This window comes from Diplotaxodon limnothrissa, linkage group LG8, assembly GCF_057381915.1.
Source record: "Diplotaxodon limnothrissa isolate DT_005_m linkage group LG8, D_limnothrissa_male_GT1.1, whole genome shotgun sequence".
Classification (NCBI taxonomy): Eukaryota; Metazoa; Chordata; class Actinopteri; order Cichliformes; family Cichlidae; genus Diplotaxodon; species Diplotaxodon limnothrissa.
The window spans coordinates 7,220,019-7,242,625 of NC_140603.1; the positions used below are offsets into that span (position 1 = coordinate 7,220,019).

The 22,607-nt window shown below is 41.0% G+C and overlaps 1 protein-coding gene across 1 annotated transcript; it reads left to right on the top strand.

Moving 5' to 3' along the window:
• Positions 1 to 596: 596 nt before the first annotated feature.
• On the top strand, positions 597 to 20,404 carry sap30bp (SAP30 binding protein). Its single transcript, XM_085360384.1, has 10 exons — positions 597 to 738; positions 2,282 to 2,391; positions 6,789 to 6,833; positions 10,628 to 10,667; positions 15,510 to 15,598; positions 18,095 to 18,186; positions 18,302 to 18,414; positions 18,490 to 18,548; positions 19,221 to 19,308; positions 19,702 to 20,404. The coding sequence occupies exons 1-10, from the start codon at positions 597 to 599 to the stop codon at positions 19,878 to 19,880; spliced, it is 957 nt and encodes a 318-aa protein (XP_085216510.1). The 3' UTR covers positions 19,881 to 20,404.
• The last annotated feature ends 2,203 nt before the right edge of the window (positions 20,405 to 22,607 follow it).

A 22,607-nucleotide genomic window follows, 5' to 3' on the forward strand; every position in this document is an offset into this window, starting at 1 on the left:
GCACTGATATGGAGACGGTTGTCAAGTCAAGTCAAGTCAAGTCAAGTTTATTTATAGAGCACATTTAAAAACAACCAAGGCTGACCAAAGTGCTGTACAGTAAATACAGATAAAAATACAATAGAACACAATTTCGTAATAACACCTCGCTGATAAAAATAAAATAAAAATATATAAAACAAATAAATTAAACCTTTCTAAAAGCCAATGAAAAGAGGTGAGTTTTAAGAGCGGTTTTAAAAGTTGAGCATGTACTCCTTAGTTGTAGGAAGTATGTAAGTCACAGGAGGGTGATGTGGGGTGAAATGAGTGGTGGAAGGGAACTTACATTTGAACAAGTGGTTAATAAGTTAAGTCATGGTGAAGGGAAAGTGGTGGTTTTTTGAGAAGTACTGGTCTCATCAAGAGGATCTGAGGATTCAGGAGTGACGGACGGTTAACAGCCAGGAGATGGCAGTAATGCAACAGTTTTGGATGCAAGCTGCCGTTAAACTTGACTGAAGAAGAAGAAGAAGCAGAAGAAGAATGAACGCTGGCCAACAAAATGACTACATTTCCCAGTGGCAGACCAGTTCCTTCGGTGTGTTACCGTTTTGATGACGTCAATATTCTGCGACCCACCGTTTATGCGATACTACACAGAAATGGCGAGCGGTAAAAAGAGTACGCTGCTGTCGTCTTTAGCGGTCTATGGAGATGATTCGGAGCCCGACTCTGACCCTGAACAAGAAGAATCAGGTATATAAAAGTATTTAACTTCCTTTCATACGTTTAACGACTATGAAATACTTTGCTGTAGGTCCGCCAGCCTTACTGCGGAACTTCATGTAGGAGCTAACGTTAGCATGTAGCTAGTTAGACGATCTTCATGTTCATGTTGTTTTGTTCGTAAAACATAATATGCGCATATTTCGCTGGATGGTGTTTTTTTATTGAGAGAAACTGTTGCCAAACGGAAATTAACATGCGTCTTTAGTTAACGGAGGAGGGTGCGTTTTGTGTCAGGATACCGGGTTGTGTTCTTGACTCCGAGATAACCTTGTTCACTGGTGAGATAGGCCCTTACTCAATTCTCAAGTACGCGAGTCCGGACTTGCCGAGAGCACGAACACGGATTCGCGATTTGTACAATTGGAACACCAGCGTACTTGATGCTGTCACAGGTCCGGAGTTTTTACTGCCGTCCCTTTGCCTGTTTAAATCATAAGAACTGTCACTACACAGAGATGTGCTTCTGAATGTGGACGATGTGTCTTCTGCATGCAGTAATACAGTTCTGCTTGTGTTGAATGATGTAAACAAACAATCGATCTACGCTCTTCAAACATCAAAATTGATCATTTGATTTTTTTTTTATGACACATCCTCTGCTCTTTGTAATTTAACGCAATCTTTCCGTTTTCGTATTTTGGATATGATTTTTGAGTACACCTTCGCAGTAGCAATCGACTCCAAAATAAAGCTACCGGAAATGTACAACTCTATATCCCAGTATATTTTCCCATAGTTGTGATCCACTGGCAGTTTTCATGTTGGCCTTATTATGTTTATTTCTCATATCGTCCTTTCTTAAAGAGCCAAAGCCTGTCTGTTGGCACACAGGGACCAAATATACTGATTTGTTTCTGGATTGCTGGATTATGACTTGTGACATAAGATCATTGTAATCCTAATTTTACTAACCCATATTTCAATTTGTTAATGGACAGAATAATTATCAGATTAATCTCAAATTAAGTAGTCATTAGCTACAGATGGATGTGCGTAATGTACTCCACTGGAAGCAACTACACCAGTAGTAAAACCGCTTTACATTAATAACCCATTGATAAAATATACATCAGTATAAGGGGACCTTTTTGTCCACTGAGCTCTTCTAATTTTAAAGCTTAAAGTAAATTTCTTGAGAGCGAGAGAAATATGACATGTGGTTGTTAGTTGGCACAGAAGCTTTCAGAGCAGGGATTCATGAGTAAGTGCCAATTTAGGGAGTCGGTAAAGTTTTCAGAGTATAGTGACCATTAGTGAGGTCCCAGTGTTGCTAAGCTTTAGTCTAGGCAATGAGGGCTAGAACAGACAATTTAAAACTGAGGACGAACTCTTTCTTTGGCTATTTCCTGTTGTCTCATAGGCTGGCTTACTTTGAGGTTTCAATAGTTAGAATGATATCACTCAAAATTAGTTATGTGTGAAATAAAAGAATGATTTTGCTGCCTAATTGATTTCTTTTACTTCTGTGTCTTTGTGACCCCCCCCCCCCCCCCCCATCTCGCATCAATAGGGGGGCGTGTAGGAAGCCTTGTATATCGCTATGATGAGGATGACCTGAACCAAACTGTGGGCCCAGAAGAAAAAGAGTCTGCAGATGAAGACAGCAGAGAAAACAACTCGGTCAGTTTTGAATTCTGAGCTTTCTAGATTTTATTTTTACTCATCAATCAGTTCCATTCCACTGATGTCTCTAGCTGACAGAAAAATAGTTCACGTGTTGTGTGCTCTCGGAGTATGTGGTGTGTTTTGAGACATTGAATCTTCACTGAGTACAGAGGGGTTTGGAAGGCTGATTGCTTGGTTGGATCTGCATCATAATCAGGATCTCCCCACTACAAAATCAGCATCACCAAAGTACTTTTTTTTCCCTCTTTTCTTTAGTTTTACGTTCACATTATTTGATTTCTTATAAGCATAAGTGCAATCTTCAACATCCCCCAAAAGTTGATTCTGTTTATCTGGATGTAGCGTTTTCAGTGGGAGAAACGTTTCGTCACTTATCCAAGTGACTTCTTCAGTCTTGGCTGACTGCAGGTTTCAGTACATTTGCATAATGACTGAAACTAGCACGCCCGAAGGAGCAGTGGACTGGGAGATCAGTTCATTGATCATTAAGATGCAAATTCTCATGACCATTGATCAAAGACCACTAATCAATGACAAAATCTTCAACATCAAAAGGCTAACGGTTGGCTAAGACAAACCATGGTTCCTCCTTTGTTTGATGTTGAATGCCACATATGTAGTCTTATCCATGCTTGCTTTATGCTTGACCTGGGATTGCACGAATCCAATCTGTGGGTGGTCACTGACAGCCTGTCTGCCTGCAGAGAATGTTTGTGGTCAGATGGAGCCAGGGTTAAAAAAAGAAACTTGTAATACAACTGATCTTTGAGCTATCTTGTCCTGTTGTTGGTCTGTCAGCAAGCTTCAGAAAAGACCGAACTTTTAATGTACAAAGAGCTGAAGATTAACAGTGTTTAAAATCAATGAAGTGTCCACTGCAGGCGCTGTCTGTACTTTTACTGTTTTTACAATCTTAGATTTTTCCACGCTTCTCCTATTCCCGGTAATCTCTGCTGTCACACCCCTCCCTATTCACTTGTCAACCAATCAACATTCACATCCAGTGACGTGTATTTGGGATTTTGCGGTGGCAAGTTTGTGATGGGTGAAAACTTCCGTCTGTGCTCTGTCCAAAAGCAAACCAGAACGCAGACTGGCACATTTTTGGGACAATAAATTATGCTTTAGTTACTTGTTAGTTTTAGAGCTTATTCTTAAAGTGCTCCATTACAATGCTGTTTGTTTTCTCTGGCATCTTTGTGCAGATTACATTAGCTCACCAAAGTCACAATATAGACAATGTTGTTAGGCTGAGAGCGGGTGCAGAGCAGCCATACAGAGCCAAGAACATATACAAGCATTATTATGAGAGCGGGTATTAGTGCTTTACTTTTTTTCCCCTCCATACTATTGCTGTAGCCACCTTTGCAAATGTTTTAATTTGCATCAAACTTTAAATGAAACTGTAAATTTTTGAAGTGTTCTTTGGGCACACATGTATCACACTCTTAACAGGGCTTGCAAAATTTTTCCAGTCAGGCTACCAAAATCTATCTCTGCCCTGCCTGTCGGGCTATCATAGGAAGGAAAATATATGTCGATGCTTTTGCATTCTTTCGAAAATGTAGCTGAGCAATTATGTCATTGGCATCGGTGAGCCACTGTCAATATGTGACACATTGAAATCGCGTTTGAATTTGCGCTTGTTTTTTGCTTTCACTTTGCGACCGCGTGAATGGTGTATAGAGAGCTTCAGCACTGATTGGTGAGTGACGATTAATTGCGCACCAATTCCTCTGACGTCGTCTTATCGGTGATTAGCTTACTATTCAGACATGACAAGTGAAATCTCTCGCAGCAAGCTTAAACATGTGAGAGGTTGATTGCGCAGAGAATCGCTGACCGTTATGTAAGTACGTGTGTAAAAGCAGCAGGATTTATGCTGGTGTTTTAGTTCTGCTCAGCCAAATAAGACAGGTCAGGGTGAAGAAGGGACTAGGGCTGGGCCATATTATACCGTTCACGATAATACCGGTATAATGTTAGGCAACGATAGGAAAATGAAATATCGCGATAGAATGGGAGTAAAACGCGCATGCGCAGTGCCTTTGTTTTCATACGCACATGGCCGGTCGTTGAGTGAAACAGATGAACCAGAATTGGTTTGTAAAAATGGTGCAACTTCAGTGATGTGGAACTGGTTTGGTGTTTGTCCGTCAGATACACAACAAAGCACATTTTTTTGCAGAACATGCAAGCGGCCGTTGTTATTGTCGTATTTGTCGGACTAAGATGCTCTTAAATCTGGGAGTAATCTGGGTCCTAAGCTCCGTATACTTCAGGTCAAACAACACTGCAGCATCACTTAGAGTTAAAAACTGTCTAAATTCTTTCATCTTTAATAAAACGATCAGCATTGCTGCTTTACCAGGTGTAACTATAAAGTTTAACTTCCAGGCATCCATGAAAACAAAAGTTATTACATTTAACGGAGTTAGAAGTTAGCAGGAAGCTAGCGGAAGTTAGCTCGCTAGTTTCGCTAGTTACCTAAGCATGATATAGCACGTTCTGACGGAGAGATTTCTGAAAAAAATCAAACGTACAGCTCTGCTATCACTTCCAACATAAATGAAGACAGGAAACTAAACAGCAGTGACGTTTGTAGGGTTACTGAAGTTGGGCTAGCTGGTATATAATGATGTGCTATGTGATCGCTAGCGACACAGCTATGTTAGCATAACATAAGCAGTGAAGCTGGAGGACGAACACTAACACTTTTCCACTTATAAAAGTTAACGTGAAGGTTCTTCATGGTTAGAGACAAATGCAATCGCATGGCAGGATGCTGTAAACGGACCAAACTTCAGTCAGGAGAACAACTGAGATAATCCATCCACAATACGAGGTTAGTTATTAATATACTGCAACAACATGGGAATAGAGCAGCTGCCAGAGAATTCAACATTAATGAATCAATGGTACAGAAGTGGAGGAAGCAAGAAGAATGAGTTTAATAAAGTTTGATTTATCTGACTGCTTTGTTTCCTTTAATGTGCCTTATAATCCTGTGCACCTTATGGTCCGAAAAATACGTACTGCACACTGCAGTTTAATGTTGCAAAGCACCTCTTTTTAACTTCAGTGGATATTATACATGGTTATGCTCAGGATATGTCAGCCCATTTCTACTGGAAATGCCTTTTGGTTAAACTTTCAGCAAGGAATTTGCATTTGCACTGTTACATTTTTATAAAGCTTTAATGTACATAAAAACCAGCTTCTTGTTTAAGTGAAAATAAATGGAAGGTTGTCTTTTTGCACTAGTAATGTTGTGGAGTTGTATTTTGTCTCGCATCAATTATATCGTCGGTTATATCGTTATCGCAAATTTTCAAATATATATCGTGATAAATATTTTTGGCCATATCGCCCTGCTCTAGAAGGGACAGCCAAAGAAAAGCCGACCACAAAACGGAAAAGTTATGACAAATCAGACAATGAGACAAAAAAAGCGCAGCTTTTTTGGTTTCATGGACAAAAGAATTTCTGTTGGAATATGACGAGCTAAATAACATGATGTTCTGCCAGGTGTGTTGTGAGTTTCATTCGATTTCTGAGTCGACAAGCGCCTTTGTTACTGGGACCAGTAATTTTAAGAAAGACCCCATCAGAACCCATGAGAAATGCAAGAAATGCATTATTGCTCAGTCTGCAGTATCTTTCCCGGAACAAACACCAATTGCAAAAACATACTAAAAATAAACCAAGCACAAGAAGAAGTCCTGAAAAATCTGTTTAGAACAGCGTGCTATGTTGCAAAGAGTGAACTACCACTGGCAAAATTTAGCAGTCTTTGCAAACTTCAAAAAGCAAATGGCCTCGATCTTGGTTCCACTTACCTCTGACCCGTGACTCCAGTGGAAATGTCATATTCAGGATCTGACACAGACTGATTCATGTCCTACACAGTTCTTACAAGTTCATAGAAATTTCTGTTCAATGAGAACCAAGTATTTGAGTTGATGATTGTAATTTTTATACAATGTTGTGATTTGTATTTTAACAATTTTTTGATTAATTTTTGTTTCTGTTACAATATTATACTTTAATGTATAATATTGTAACGGAAACAAAACATAAAAAAATTGCTCTCTTTTTTTTATTCGGGCTACCTAAATTTATTTTGGGCTACCAAAAACTGAAGAGTGCCGGCTCAAAGGGCTACCAGAGATTTTGAAATTTTGCGAGCCTTGCTTAAGTTGCTAGAAATCACAGTCAGCCTTACAACCTCCCAGAAATGCTTTATTTAAGGCCCACTTGTAGATGAAATAGTTGACTAATAGGTTTTCAGCCCAGTGCTGGCTGTTGGTCCTGCTGCTCGGCTCCCCATTATGGTCTCTTTTCCTTTTTGCCCCTTACAGTGTTAACCTTCTGCATTTTTGTTTTTATAGGAAGTGGACGAATCTGACGAGGGGAGGGACGCAGATGACTTTGAGGTATTTGAACACTGTGGGATTGATTAGATTTAGTGATTAAGCCTGATTAGTTTGTCATTCTGTTTTGTGACTAACCTGAAGCACAGCGATGGCGGCCACAACATGCAGCGATAGAGCATATTCACTAGATGGTGCTGTGGGTTCATGGATTTGAAGTACGCTATGAGTCACTGATGCATCTTCATGTGTGGCTTAAAGTGAAGAGGCGAACAAGCCGTGTTGATTCTGTAAAGCACACTACTTGGACCTTCACACCATACTAACCACACCCTTTGTATGTGTTTTCAAACTGTATGAGCCAGACGGTGTGCCAGCTTCCTGCTGCACTGTTTGGCAGAGGATGTATAGCTTGACTGAGGCTTTGATTTACAACATTTCTGTGATGGCTGTCTGAGGGGATTTTGTGAGTTTTGCCTGTTGGTTATGCCACATCATGAAGTGATGGCAATGAAAGGACATTGCAGTATGGTAATGATAACTGTGGTTCATGATGTGGTTTCTCAGTGCTGCGTGTATCAACATGTAGAGCTTTATTGCCATGGAAGAGAAACATTTCCAGGAAAGTTAATGAAACATATTCTGTGTACTTTGTAGGGAAATACTTCACTTTCTTCTGTTGGGATGTGGTGCAAAATGAAAATTAAAAAAACCAAAAAACAATTTGCAGCTCTCGTTAACCCGTATTTTATTCACTATAGAACATAAGAATCCTATTCACACCATAAATGAAGACTGAGACCACCTCCTCCAAAGGGTCTCAGTGCAGTCGATTTGTTTTACTAGCATGATTACCATGTTCACATCTGCACAAGTGAACTGAGGTAAGGCAGAAGAAAACCAGTTTGATTTAAATGGAATAAACCTTCAGAGAGATTACAATGAATATCTGATCATTTAAAGTATATTCATATAATCTGGAGAATGTCTGTGTGCAAAGGACAGTTTTTATTTTACAAAGCATCCCAACTACTTTGGAAACGTGCCCATGTGTTTAGTAGTGTTATTTAAACCTGCTGCAAATACCTTTTGTGAGCAGTTGCATTAAAAACAGAGGTTGTCGTGTAATTTTGGCTACGTTGGGAGAGAGAGTTTAAAGCCTCGATGTGTTTTCTTGCTTTTGTTACCATCACTAAGATATTGTTATAAAGCAATAGGATACTACTCGTTTTGGTTTTGCTAGAAATTCTGCGGTGAAATCTAGCAGCAGTGTAGTTTGCATAAGCAGATGTTTTGGGATCCTCACCTTCTAGTACCATCTGGTGAAAAAGTCAGTTTTGTTTTTATGTGGTGTGACCAATTTATTTCATTTACACATTTTTTAACCACTATCTCGACTATAATTCTCATTCTGTTACCCAAAATCTATGTGGTTTTATAAATCCAGGCAATTCTCTCCAGTGTTTCGTTTTTCCCAGTTTAACATGCTAACAAGTAGCACTAAGGTGTTAAGTGTTCCTTCGAGGCTAATGATCCTGGAGCTTGAACACTAAGGAAGGAGAAAAGCACTTGGCTAGAAAGGATGTGCAGCAGGTTAGGGTGATCAAGGATACCGATGGAAATGTCATAAACAAAAGAAGAGAGTGTATTGAGAAGGTGAAAAGAGTACTTTGAGGATCTCATGAATGAAAAAAATGAGAGAGCAGATGGAGGACAGTTAGTGAATCAAGGTGTGCAGAGGATTAGCAAGGAGGAGGTGAGGCCAGATACGAAGGGTCGAAAAGAGGTTGGCCCAGAAAAACGCTCTGAAGATAATGAACCATACCAGGAGTTGTTGAAGCTAGATTAAGGAGAGACGTGACAATCAGTCAGCAGCATTATGGCTTTTTTGCACTGCAGATGCAATGTTTCCTTCTGAGAGTGTTAAGAGTACAGATCAGAAGGAGCCTCACTGTCTTTGTAGGTCTAAATGGTGGTGTTTGAAGAGAGAAACTGTGATACTGCATGTAAAAGTGGAAGGGAAGTGAGGGTGGTGCACGACATGTATGAGCAAGAAAGATGACAGATGAGCAGGTTTAAGAGAGCTGGAGGTACACTCAAGAGAAGAGGAATATTTTGGACAGAAGAATAACAGCAAGAGTAATGGGGAAGGTTTGAGATGGTGAGCTGTGTGGTTTGGACACAGTGACGCTGAAAAAAGAACCACAGAGATCATTCATGAATGTAGTGAAAGAAAGTTATGTGACACAAAAAGGATGCTGGTAATAGGATGAGATGGAGGCAGATGATCCACTGTTTCATCTTCTCAAGGGAGCAGCCCAAAGGAGAGGGAAACAAAATAGTAGTAATAATAATAATAATAGTAATAATATTCCTGCTATTGTAGCAGTGCTGAATGAGTCTGTTATAAGAGGGCAGCCCACATGCTAAAATGCTGCTGCTGCAGAGGCCTGAGTTCAAATCCACTTGGATACCATTTTCTGTGGATCTTCCACACACAGAACTGTTCCTGGTGAGAAACAGACTGAACCTCATGTTCAGTGGAGTGCTCCTTTTAACGCTTTGTTTATACAGCTGATACAATTAAAGCAATCCGGTCAGTCTTAAATCGTTTTTTCCCAGTTTGCTGGATGTATACAAAACGCTAACAGCTGATATTTCATACAGCTGTCTCACAGAAATCCCATCAAGAAAGAAGAAAATGTAGAATTAGAAGTAACCCCCTTATGGTGTATTCAACACCATATTCTGTTATTATAATAATGTAGCATTGGCCTTTATTACACTGTTTCCAGTAATTAAAACTTAAATGAGTAGATACGTGATCAGCGTCCCTCCAGTGAATAATCTTTTGGTATATGTGTGGTTACAAGTCCGTGTTTACTCATGCTAGACAGATGGCTTGACGATGTGCACAGTTAGCTGAAATTAGAAGGGCCTGTTGTTGATCTGAAAGGGTGGTAATATTTTTGGTGTGGCCTTGTGAGACGGCTAAATTTATATTCTCTGTACAAAAGTCCTCAAAAGCTGCTTACTGTGACCTTACTGTGAGGGCGAGCTAAAAGGGGAAGCCGTGCCAACTGGAGGATCAGTGAAGTGATGAGTGTTTTTTTGTTTTTTGTTTGTTTGTTTGTTTTTTAAATTAATTCGTTTAATTTTAAGCTCTGTATCAAATAGTCTAATTTTTTTTTGCTGGGGTTCTTTGCTGTATTTACATGTCTTTCTGCCGTCCTCCCTCCTCCACCACCACCTTGTGATTTGGCCCACTTCAGGACAGTTCTTTGATGTGCCCGTGCAGTTGCTAGGTGACGGCATGATTCCTGTGAATAACAGCGCTGTTCTTTTGTGCTGAACCTGTGTTATGCCCACAATGCTGGCACAATAGGCGGCATATTTTAAGGGCTGTACAAGACTCCTCCTCCTGCTGAGCCAAGTCGTTCTCTGGAATCTTCTCTAAGATTTACAGTTCAGGCTTCTGTTACTGCTAAGAAACTGCTCTGTAGTGTGTGAAGTCTGCTTCTGGGTTCTGTGATTTTTAGGTTTCAGGTATACAGAGAATGAGCTTTTGTCTTTAGCTCTCTCTTTTTCACCTGTACAGTTTTCCAATTTCATTGTACCATTGTACTATGTATGACTGTGCAATGACAATAAAGAGTTATCTAATTATCTAACACCTTTGATTAGATCATTCATCTCACCAACTAAACCCTAGCAGGAATCATGGTCTCATAATATCTATGACTGATGCTGCGTTTATTTCCCACCATCGAGCACTAATGATAAAAAGAGGCCTAAATGTCCCCTGTTTTTTCATTTTTCTGCCCTCCCACTCTCACCCCTTTTCTTGTGATTTCTAGATCTCAGAAGCAGAAAAAAAGGACCCCAAGGAGCTAGTTGGTGAGTATACGCATGAACTCGCACGTGCTCACGCAGAATATAGAGCGGCAATTAAAGGATTAAAGTAATCCTTGTGCTCAATCTTTAACTTTGAACAATAAACTGACCCTACACAGAAGTATTAGCCCAAGCCTGTGATATATTCCCCACTGTTGTCCACAAGCTCTTAAAATGGACTTGATTTAATATTTAAAAAAATAAAAAAAATAAAAAATAAAAAAAAAATATATATATATATATATATTTTTTTATTTTTTTTTATTTTAGTGGAACCCGACTTAAAAATTAATTTCTTCCCAAGGGTCTTTCGTAAGTCGCAAATTTTCGTAAGTCGAAGCACCCATTGCACGTTTTGAGTGAGGCGATGCTGATTGATAGGCTAATTGCTAACTAGAACCACAATGCGTCGTTCAAGTGGAACAGCGAAGCGCAAGTACGGAAGCCAAGGGGTTGTCACATGATTCGGAAGGCATTGTGGGCATTGTAGGCTTGGCTGAGCCAATCAGAGCCAGCGGTTTCGTTACTCGGGCATTTTGCCGTAACACGGGCAGAAATATTGCCGTTCAGTGCCTTCGTAACTTGAATTTTTCGTGAAACGGGGTATTCGTAAGTCAGGGTTCCACTGTATATACAGGGTGGGCCATTTATATGGATACACCGTAATAACATGGGAATGGTTGGTGATATTAAAGTCCTGTTTGTGGCACATTAGTATATGTGAGGGGGAAAGCTCCTCAAGATGGGTGGTGACCATGGTGGCCATTTAGAAGTTGGCCATCTTGGATACAACTTTTGTTTTTTCAATAGGAAGAGGGCCATGTGACACATCTAACTTATTGGTACTGTCACAAGAAAAACAATGGTGTGCTTGGTTTCAACGTAACTTTATTCTTTCATGAGTTATTTACAAGTTTCTCTTTGTTCACAGCCATTAACATGTCGAAGAGGTTAACATGTGAGGAGCGGATCGAAATTGTGTTGATATCTGGTGAACGCAGTAACCGGGTCATTGCAGCAGATTTCAATGCAAGACACCCTACGAGACCACCCATCTCCCATGCTACAGTTAGCAAACTGCTCGCTAAGTTTCGTGAAACTGGTTCAGTGTTGGATTTGCCAAAATGTGGACGCAAGAAAACTGTCACTAATGAAGAAACATCAGTGGCTGTCCTAGCTTCATTCAGCAAGAGCCCACAGCGTAGCACTCGCCGCATGTCACTGGAGACTGGCATTAGTCGAACATCCCTTCGGCGGATATTAGCTACTCACAAATGGCACCCTTAGAAACTCCAGCTACTGCAGCATCTCAACGAGGATGACCCAGATCGGCGCACAGAATTTGCAGAATGGGCAAAACAAAAATTGGAACAGGACCCTCAGTTCACGCAGAAGATTTTGTTCAGTGATGAGGCAAACTTTTATGTGAATGGTGAAGTTAACAAACAAAACCACCACTATTGGTCTGACACTAACCCACATTGGATGGATCCCTCCAAGACTGTTGGAACAACAAAAGTGATGGGTTCGACATGTTAATGGCTGTGAACAAAGAGAAACTTGTAAATAACTCATGAAAGAATAAAGTTACATTGAAACCAAGCACACCATTCCTTTTCTTGTGACAGTACCAATAAGTTTGATGTGTCACATGGCCCTCTTCCTATTGAAAAAACAAAAGTTGTATCCAAGATGGCTCTGAGACTTTGCAGCGACATCAGCGGCCACCTTTGAACTCGTAACTATGTAACTGACTGTAAAGATGAATGAATGAATGTAAAGATGCAGACAAGACCAGGAGGCATTCATTGCAGTGAAATGTGGATGGCTATAATTATACTCCAGTACATTAGCCAAACTTTGTAGAGAAATACAGTTAATATATATTTAAATATATTTAAAAAAAACCAAAACAATTGTTGTAGAAAATTACACCTTTTGGAAAAAGTACAGTATATATTCTGACTTATCCTTTGTAGAACCTAATAGCACTCAAAGCTGAGTGCCTCAGACATGGCTGTAATTATTTGCTTAAAAGGATAATAATACATTTGTTGAATTTCTTTCAAAAATATGTGAAAGAATCAGATTTTTTAGCAATGCCAGCTGGGTGTTGGTACAGTAGGTGTATGAATCACTACCTAGACCTAGTTGACTTATTCAAGCCTCTTTGTCCACTGACTAATAAATGAAGGACTAACAAGGACCTGGCAGTGGTTAGTGAGTAATGACTGATCTGTACAGGTGTGTAAGGAAACATCAAATCAGGCAGGATATGAGTGATACAGGGAGTGGCGTTTTATACACCAACCTCTTAGACTGTAAACCTCTGGCACTGACCGTCTCTCTCTGCTGTTGGTTAATGCAGCCCCCAGCTGGATGCGGATGATGGCACAGATTAGGCAGTGCGACACCCATTCGACATGTGGTAATGCATTGCCACGAGGGTAGACAACTCATAATTACAATTAAAATTATGTGATTTCTCATGGATTAAATGTTTTATTTTGAAAGAATGTCTCGCAGAAAACGAGTGTGAGAAGAGTTGTGTAACATATTTGTTTATAAAATGGATGAAAATCATTTTAAAAGGTGTCAGCACATCTCACTGTGTAATATCTGCCATCACTCTCCACGAGAGGAATGGCCTCTGCTCACAAATAATTTCCCGCTACCGTCACCTCTTCCAAACTTCTAGCCTGGCTCAGGCATAAAAACAAGTCCCAGAGGAAAAGGAGATGCACTAGCGCGATTTTAAAGCTTTCAAAGCAGTTGCTATTGCCACGAGTGTACTGTAGTGTCAGTGTGACTCATAACCTGAGCCCGGACCCTTGGCATTCCTGCAGTGGAGCTCGGCTCCTCCGTCTTGTCTGTCAGTAAATGTCACAGAGCATCTGGCTAAAAGCCTTCTGTCAGCAAGCTGAAGATGGCTCTTTGTCTGTTTACTGAAGGGACGGACATTGTCTGCCTTTCCCAGAAAAAACCCCCAGGGCACAGACTTTGACTTTCTGTCTGTTTTTAGGAAGACAGATGGTGATTTAGAAACAGAATATAATCTTTTCTCTGTCTGTTTATTACTCTCAGATTCTTCCTGTTGTTTGAGAATATTCCTTCCCATGCTGAGCTGAATAATTAGCAGGGATTTATTTATTTTTGTATTTATTACACAGGCTGTGATTTATTCACACTCACACTGCTACTACCATCCGACGCACTTTAGTGTTTAGAGTTTGTACAAGGGCACAAAATTGTGAAGTAAATCTCAGGTTGTTTTAAGTGGATTAGCAGGCTTCCACACTGTTAAACCTTGTTGCAGCAGCACTGTTAGACAGTGTTTGCAAGTCTTTGTGTAGAGAGAGTTTTGTAAAATACCAAGCTACCACCTAATGCCTCTGAGTCATCGGACTTGCCTTGTCAGGTTTTTATTGTTTGGTGCTACAGAAGTTTTCTGTCTCTAATAACTGAGGTTTAGTGCCACAGACTATTTACACAAGACCAGTTCATGTTCACGTAACTGAATATCTCTGTATATCTCTATATATCTCTAAACTAGTTCACATCTTAGGCATGCGTATGAACCTATGCACATGCATGCTCAGCTTTACTTTTGTGTCTAGCCAACAGAGGGAACGCCCTGCCCCTCCTTTACTCCAACGGGGGAGGTTAACTATAACCATATCAGTTATCCAACAAAAGGGAAAGAGAGGTGCTCCGCCTCTTAGTCTTCTGACATGCGGGCAATCGGTGCACCAAAACAGTATAGACATGTGCGCCTCTGTGGACCCATATGATCATGATCAGCAGGCTGATGAAGATAGAAAATGATTAGCATCGTGTCTGCACACGAGCAGAGTTCAGCTCTGGCACATGTTGCTTAACTGTGTTGCAGTAATGTTTCTGCTCACATAGAGCAGTCTCCATTATTTCCAAACACAGGTTTTCCACTTTGCCTAAGTCCATTTTAAATGATGGCTTGCTAAGAGAATTGTCTATTTTTAATCCTGTAACACCTGAAGGGGAGCTCAGGTTTGGTTTTTGGTCTTGTGTCAGGAATTTGAATATATACTCTGATAAATGACTTTGGGTCTAACGGGATTTTTTCCCTTATGTTCCCTGATTGAAAGCTGGGTGGGATGTTTTCTTTTGAATTGAATAAAAACATTAAATATAAGAATAAAAGTAATTGGGTTGTGCGTATGTGATGATGGGATTTTGCTCTGCTCTGTAAGCTAAAGTGTGAAACAAGACACAGTAAGCACGTTCTTTTTGGTCTTTTCATGTCCAGTCAGGTTCTTACTTGTCAGTGTTCTTCATAGAGCTTCAGCAGACACGAGTTCCTCCATCTGCACATACATGCACACTTGCAGCATCTACTCACCGAAGTACTGACAGCTCTAAATGACTGTGTCTGTGTGATTAAGAGTTAGTGACACAGAAGAATGCCTGGCCTGCAGTCAGAGAGAGCAGAGGGAGACAAGTCGAGCAAAACAAAGGAGACGAAAGGAGTCTGCCTTCTCTATACAAGCCCCAACAGCAGCCACTCCCTGCCTGGGACATGCTCTCTTCATACCACACTGCCCTGTAAAACTTACTGGCACACACTTAGGAGTAAGATGAACACAAGGGTGCTCAGGAATTCTCCAGTAATACTTTGATGCACATTAATCGAGTTTCTTCTCCAATTCATGTCCGTATTCCACCACCACCTCTCCAATTTCTCATTTGGTGGATGTACTTCTACATTTTAGCCGTCTAACGTAGCTAATCCTGCATGTAAAGACACGCAGGGAAAAGCCACAGAGGTGAAAGCACATTAGGCTTATGTTTATTTTTCTTTCCTTCCAGCTCTGTTTTCAGAAAAGGTTAGAAACATGTCACCTGACGAGATCAAGATCCCCTCCGAACCCCCCGGACGCTGCTCCAGCCATCTACAGGTACCCAACACCACTGCTAAACGTTCTCTTAACCACATACATTTCACTTGCAGCACACGCTTTAATGCTGTTGTATCATGCAAGCAGCTTGAGTAACACCACTTAGGCCACAGTTATGCCTGCTAATCAGATTGGGGGGGGAGGGTGTGGTTAAAGCTGGGGTTTGGGGTTTTATAAGGGCTTGATTGAATAATCTGGGGTTTTGTAGACTTGTTTATGTGCTGGATAACTACTTTCCAGGTAGTAAATTCATCCTCCTAAAAGAACTTGTCATTAGCTTAAAAAAGAAGAAATTGGTTCCATGGGGGGAGAAAACAGTCTGCGCTCACAGCCTTGGCATAAGATCAGATTTAGAAACCAAGACTTGAAACGCTAAAGGTTCGAAGCTGCCTCATCCACACACGAAACATATGGGATATTTATGCACTGAAAATAACCTCCTGTTGACGCCAAGCGACTCATTTAGCTTTCACTTGTTCCCTCTCGGGTTAGAAATACATTCTGGTGGCGACATAAATCCTGAGGCGCACCCCTGTAATAAACCGGCACACAGTGTCATCCTCAGTCTGCTCAGCATCACCGCCGCTGATTTCTTTTCGTTGCTTTGCATTTTCGGCGCTTCCAGCTTCAGTCAGTTAGGTTTGTCTTCTGAGGAGCAAAGGCAGGTCAGGACATACAGCTGACTTAGTAAGTGAACAGCTCAGCAGTATCCCCTCTGGGCTGACACTCCCCCACCTATCAGACGAACAACTAATGATTCACCTTCACCATAACAGCCTGGATATCCCTGCCCTCTGGGCTCAGAGGAGCTGCAGCACATGTACTCTCACAGTATGGCTTAATTGGATTTCGCAAATATTCTGTTTTTCCTGTCAATTCACCAGCGCTGGAATGTAGCCACTTTGTGAACTGTTTCCAAATGCCTTTTGCAATCATACCGCGACCTTGAGATTAGAGCAGATTAGAGCGATCCACTGGCTGCCAACTCACTGAGCTCAGTCTGAAACTCGGATATCTCTGGAAAAGATTTGTGTTTTAGGAAAAGCTGACCACAATATCTGTTTTTATTTTTTATAAGTCTGCATTTGACAAAATTTTGCTGCTGGAAATTCAAGTGAAACCTTCTGAGGGAGAGGCAGGAAGTGTCCAGACTGGTCCAAATCAGAGCAGCAGAATCACTATCATGTGTTAGCCTAATAAAAAAACAACAACAAAAAAAAACACTTGCAACAGCTCCAATAGTTTTATCAGTCACCAGTAGGTTTGTTGGGGCTTTACATCAGTGTAAAGTAGATATTTGACTATTGTACCTGTTATAGAGAGTGTGTCAAATTGGAAGACTTGTAAAGATGTGTTTTCTTTTGTAGTTTAAAAGTTAAAATGTGACAACATGGTGTAGACAGTCTGCAGCAAGTGTCACTCACAGTTTCCTCTTGTGCATTTTTGGCTACTTCTTTAATAAAAAGAGAAATAACATCACTGCCAGTGAGTGCTTAAATGCTGACAGTCGTCAGCTATACTTGTATAGGTTATCTCATAGGATCTACATGCATCAGTGCAGAAGCATAAATGAAGCTTCTAATGTCATTTGTCCAACCAAAGTGGTACAACACCTAAGGGTTGCTCTCTAACAAATGCATAACTTGTAATTACAATTTAAGTGGGGCATACAGTTACTTTAAGGGTGCAGAGTGTTCATAGTGACAATGCTGTGAGCATGTTTGTTTTTGCATTTTCTGTGGGAGTTTATAGGGATGGACTCATCCTGGAACAAACTGCATATTTTGGTGCTGATCTATTCGCGACATGCTCGCTGCTTGCCTTCAGCCATTAACCTTGTTTATTTCACTGTTTATTGACATCCTATTTGTGGTTTTACATGTGGCAGAGGGATGCTTATTGAACCTTGAAAGTAAATATAATTCATTATAGTCCAGATATGTTTAATATTAGTGTGCTTGTTAATCTCAAGAATCCACACAAGATATTTTAATTAAGTCGGGGATTTATTGTGCACATTTAAAGAGTTTACTTGAGGAAGGTCAGAAAGTGCGTCTTCAAAAATAATTTTTTGTAGTTGTTTACATCAAATTATCCAGCCAATAGGGATGGCTTTTTAGAAAACACTAATATTAGAAGCACAGGAATTCGTTTTGTTGCTGTTAACACAGTAACAGTGGACCTAGACATGTAGTGATGATAGAGATACCTCTATGGATGAACAAGAGCACTATCCTCTTATTTCTTCTTTTTCTATATTAAGACCTCATGCATCACTGTGGATCTGGGTACATGTGCCAGCTCTATGTGGTTTAGTTGAACGTGGATGTGAAATATTTCTCCGCAAATTCAGGAAACTCATCTACAGTAACTCCATTCCTGGTATAAACATGTTGTTTATTTCCTAAGTGACACTGCATTGTGACACAAGTGAAGTGAATTGTAACAGCGGCGTGTGTGTTCTCTTCCTTCACCAGTTTGTTTGTTTTGTAACAGGAGAAGATTCACAAGCTGTATGAGAGGAAGCTCCATGGAGATTTTGACACAAACGCCCATATCCAGCAAAAGAAGGAATTTAGAAACCCAAGGTATGCAGCTCAGCTGGAGAATGCACCCACACCGTCAAACGCACACATGGGCTGTCAGCTACACGTGACAGCAGATGTACTGTTTGACTCTTATGAAGCTCCTCTTTGTTTTCAGTATTTACGAGAAGCTCATTCAGTTCTGCGCCATAGATGAACTGGGAACCAACTACCCAAAAGATATGTTCGATCCTCATGCCTGGTCGGAAGACTCTTACTATGAAGCTCTCGGTAAGTCTTTTTATTTTCGCTTACTTGTTCTTTGTGATTTCATATCAGCGCTCATAATTGCTTTTAATCCTCCAGCCAAAGCTCAGAAGGTGGAGATGGACAAACTGGAGAAAGCCAAGAAGGAACGGACCAAGGTGAGCCTAACGACAAAGAAGAGTGGATTACTCTGTCAGTCTGCATCAGGGGCAAGTCTCCACCAGCTGTACTTCATTTCTACTTTACCTCCATCTGACACACAGAAATCAATGTTGCCAAGTTGAGCTCTCGTAACAGCAGCTCGGGCCCAGCCCAGGGCAGATGTACTTGTCGGCTTCACCCATTCTGGGTTGCTACATAAAAACCAACTGCTCCCCCCACCCCCCCAGTATGTCTTTCTTTGCTATGGATTCTTTTGACTTTATGCTGGGCATCATTTCAGACAGCTAAATGCTGGGGGTGATGGGAGTTTCCAAGGACAATGTTGTTTAAAAACATAGTGATACCTGCTGCCATCAGCAGCATCATTCCTGCTGTTGCACTGAGCTGGACTTGAATGAACATGTAGAGCACAGCAGCTATTCTGCCTGATGTGAAATGAACTCACTGTTATGTAGCTACAGTATTCAAGCTAAGAGACATCAGAGCTGTTCACAGTATTTGTAGTTGTGCAAAATGCTTCGCTTACATATTATTGTAACCTCTGCTGTAGATTCTTAAGTTGAGCTTTTCAGTGACTGCGGTCAAGTTGTTTTTTTAAACAATAATAAATCAAACAATTTAAACCAGTGTTTTAATATGTGTGTGTGTGTGTTGTTGTTTTTTTCCAGATTGAGTTTGTCACGGGGACTAAGAAGGGCACCAACCCCTCCAGCACAGCAGCCTCCACCACCAGCAACACCACAACTACATCCACAGGTAAAGCACTGCAACATCTGCTAGCTTCAGCTGCTCCAGTAGTAGTGTGATCAGATTGGACCTCAGGTGTACACGAACAAATGAGGCTATTGGGTTAGTGAGGTACAGTCCAAAAATCTTAAGCCACTTCTTATTTGTTTCTATTTTGCTTCCAAGAAGCTGGCTCTTCTTTTTCTTTGTGCTTTTTCAGGCTTTTTTTGTTTGGTAAGCCATTGTTACAGATAACAGACACAGTAGCAAATAAACAATTTTAAAATTAATATCATTTTTAAACGCTTTGTTGCTAGCAGGCGGTCACAAAAATGAGATGAATGATGCATCCTGCCAATCGGTTAATCCAGAAAACACAGACCTGCTCTTACTGACTCCTCCCCTGTGTTTACTATGTCACAGATGCCCAGAAGAGGAAAAGTAAGTGGGACTCTGCACTCCCTGTGACCCTGGCCCAGCCCACCCTCATCACAACCACAGCCACGCTGCCCGCCGTCGTCTCTGTGACAACAACAGCAAGCGGTACCAAGACCACCGTCATCTCCGCAGTGGGTACCATCTTAAAGAAAGCAAAGCAGTGAGGATGATGAACGGGCTGCAGCGTGACCGACGGCCTGTATTGTGCTGCAGCCGTTATATGTGTGAAAAGTGATGGACACATTTTCAGAACCAGCCCACAAATTCTTTCTGCTCCTCGTGGACTCACAAAGACTAAAAACTGCCTTCTATCTCTGGGATTGTATCTGCAATTATGGCATCACAAAGCCAAACTGACCGCGGGGACAATACTCCTCTGTAAATCTGATGCATGCAGATCTTTCTAAACAAGCGACTATGTCATTGTGCTTTTTTCTTTTTCTTTATCTGATGGCAACATTTGTTTATTTAAGACAGGAAATTGTTGAAACTGTAAAAGGGTCCCTCACAGAACAGATGTAGTTAAAATGTCTGAAGTTTATTTTTCTATACATAGTTGTGGTACAGTATTTTCATGCCTGCTGTAGCACTCGATTGTAATCGTTCTTCTGTAGCACAGTGAATGACTCTGAGCTGAGATGTTTGTTTTTTTGTTTTTTTTTACTCTTGTACGTATGTATTGATAAGAAGGTGAATAAATGGATGAGATGTTGCCTTTTCACTTGGTTTCTCGTCATTTGCGCAAACTGTGATCACTCAGTCCTCTGTCATTTCACATATGGCTGCTTCTAGGAGAGCGTTACGTCTTTGTGCTTTGAAAGGACGCTCCGTGGTTATCCAGGAACAAGCTCTTATTGACTGCACACATTGGCCTGAATCTGGACTGAAGACTCTCTCTGGCTTTCGTGCAGATGCCGCCAACACATTCAAACAGTTTCTATCTTTCAGGGCGAAGCATCTGCGTTCCAGGTGAGGTTATGCTCACTCTAACCTCACACTCCTCATCTGACTTCTCTAGAAAGGGGAGTGTCAAGACATTTATGTGATTATGAGGTACTGTAGTGGGTTAAAGCTGGCAAGAATCAGCAGGCTCTGAATTTTAAAGCAGCAGCACGTCCCATTGAGTTATTTTTAAAAGCTGCACATAGTTTTTCATAACCTTTCATACTTGGAAGGTGGGTGCAGTCCTTTAACTTGCCTAACTAAATATCTGAAATATGCAAAAGTAAATGTCTTCCTTGTTTTCCGGTTGTTTATCAGAACCTCACCCTGCGATCCCAGTCATGATGTTGTCGTATAATCATCCATGATGGCCTGCAATTAGACTGATGTAAATATACCGTGCACAGCTTTGCGATTAACTTTATACTTTGTCCTCAATCACAAGCTGACTTCCTAAATTGGCTCTCACTCATTAAACCTTTGGTATTAGAGGCTGGAGAAGACTCTGCGTTCTGAATCTGAGCTGTCGGTGCGACTCCTGAGGGAGGTTTAAAGTGCAGATTATGGTTTAGCACTGACTCATTTATGACATTCAGTTGAATCATACCCACATTTGGCCACAAGCCTCTATAGAAGTCATGCATTTGGTAGAGTTGCATGTTCGTGTTCTTATTGCATCTCAACATGTTTTTGCAGAGCCTGGAATGCAAATGAATGGCTGAAGACTGCTGGTGGCACAACTGTGATTTCTCCAAGCTTCAGTGATTTAGGATAGAGGAAATACAATTAGAGCCAGACTGGAGCTGATTGGATAGTTGTTTTATCACATTTGGCTGATGTTATCTGACTTGAAAGCTTATAACTTGAGCCCTGTGCTTTGGCGGGGCCTGCCCTGTAGTGCTCTGTTTGTCCCATAGTCATGCCTTGCAGGTTCCTGGGAGCACCTGGCAAGTCCTCCCTGAGCATTTAATAGCTGGAAGTTGCAGTCTTAGATCTCTCCATTGACTCAGCGTTATGCTATTTGCTTCATGGGCTTTACTTCAGCTTTTACAGTTTACACCACCAGACTCTTGATACATTTAATATTCAAACAGTCATCCAACTGCTAAAACCCTGATAACACTGGTAGAATTTGGACAGTGAAAAGTTAAAGGCCCCTTTTTCCTGAAAACTGTCACATTAATTCAGCCATCTAGAAGTTAAAATATACATATGAAAATGGGCATGTATATACAGTGGGGCAAAAAAGTATTTAGTTCCCCCACCTAAAATGATGACAGAGGTCAGTAATTTGCACCAGAGGTACACTTCAACTGTGAGAGACAGAATGTGAAAAAGAAATCCATGAATTCACATGGTAGGATTTGTAAAGAATTTATTCGTAAATCAGGGTGGAAAATAAGTATTTGGTCACCTCAAACAAGGAAAATCTCTGGCTCTCACAGACCTGTAACATCTTCTGTAAGAAGCTTTTCTGTCCCCCACTCGTTACCTGTATGAATGGCACCTGTTTGAACTCATCATCTGTATAAAAGACACCTGTCCACAGCCTCAAACAGTCAGACTCCAAACTCCGCCATGGCCAAGACCAAAGAGCTTTCGAAGGACACCAGGAAAAGTATTGTAGACCTGCACCAGACTGGGAAGAGTGAATCTACAATAGGCAAGCAGCTTGGTGTGAAAAAATCAACTGTGGGAGCAATCATCAGAAAATGGAAGACATACAAGACCACTGATAATCTCCCTCGATCTGGGGCTCCATGCAAGATCTCATCCCGTGGGGTCAAAATGATCATGAGAACGGTGAGCAAAGATCCCAGAACCACACGGGGGGACCTGGTGAATGACCTGCAGAGAGCTGGGACCAAAGTAACAAAGGTCACCATCAGTAACACACTACAACGGCAGGGAATCAAATCCCGCAGTGCCAGACGTGTTCCGCTGCTGAA

Coding starts and splice junctions, on each gene's coding strand:
- sap30bp (XM_085360384.1), top strand. CDS start 597: ATGACGTCAATATTCTGCGACCCACCGTTTATGCGATACTACACAGAA. Junction 6,834..10,627: donor GGGACGCAGATGACTTTGAG/GTATTTGAACAC, acceptor TGTGATTTCTAG/ATCTCAGAAGCAGAAAAAAA. Junction 18,415..18,489: donor CTCTTACTATGAAGCTCTCG/GTAAGTCTTTTT, acceptor TTAATCCTCCAG/CCAAAGCTCAGAAGGTGGAG.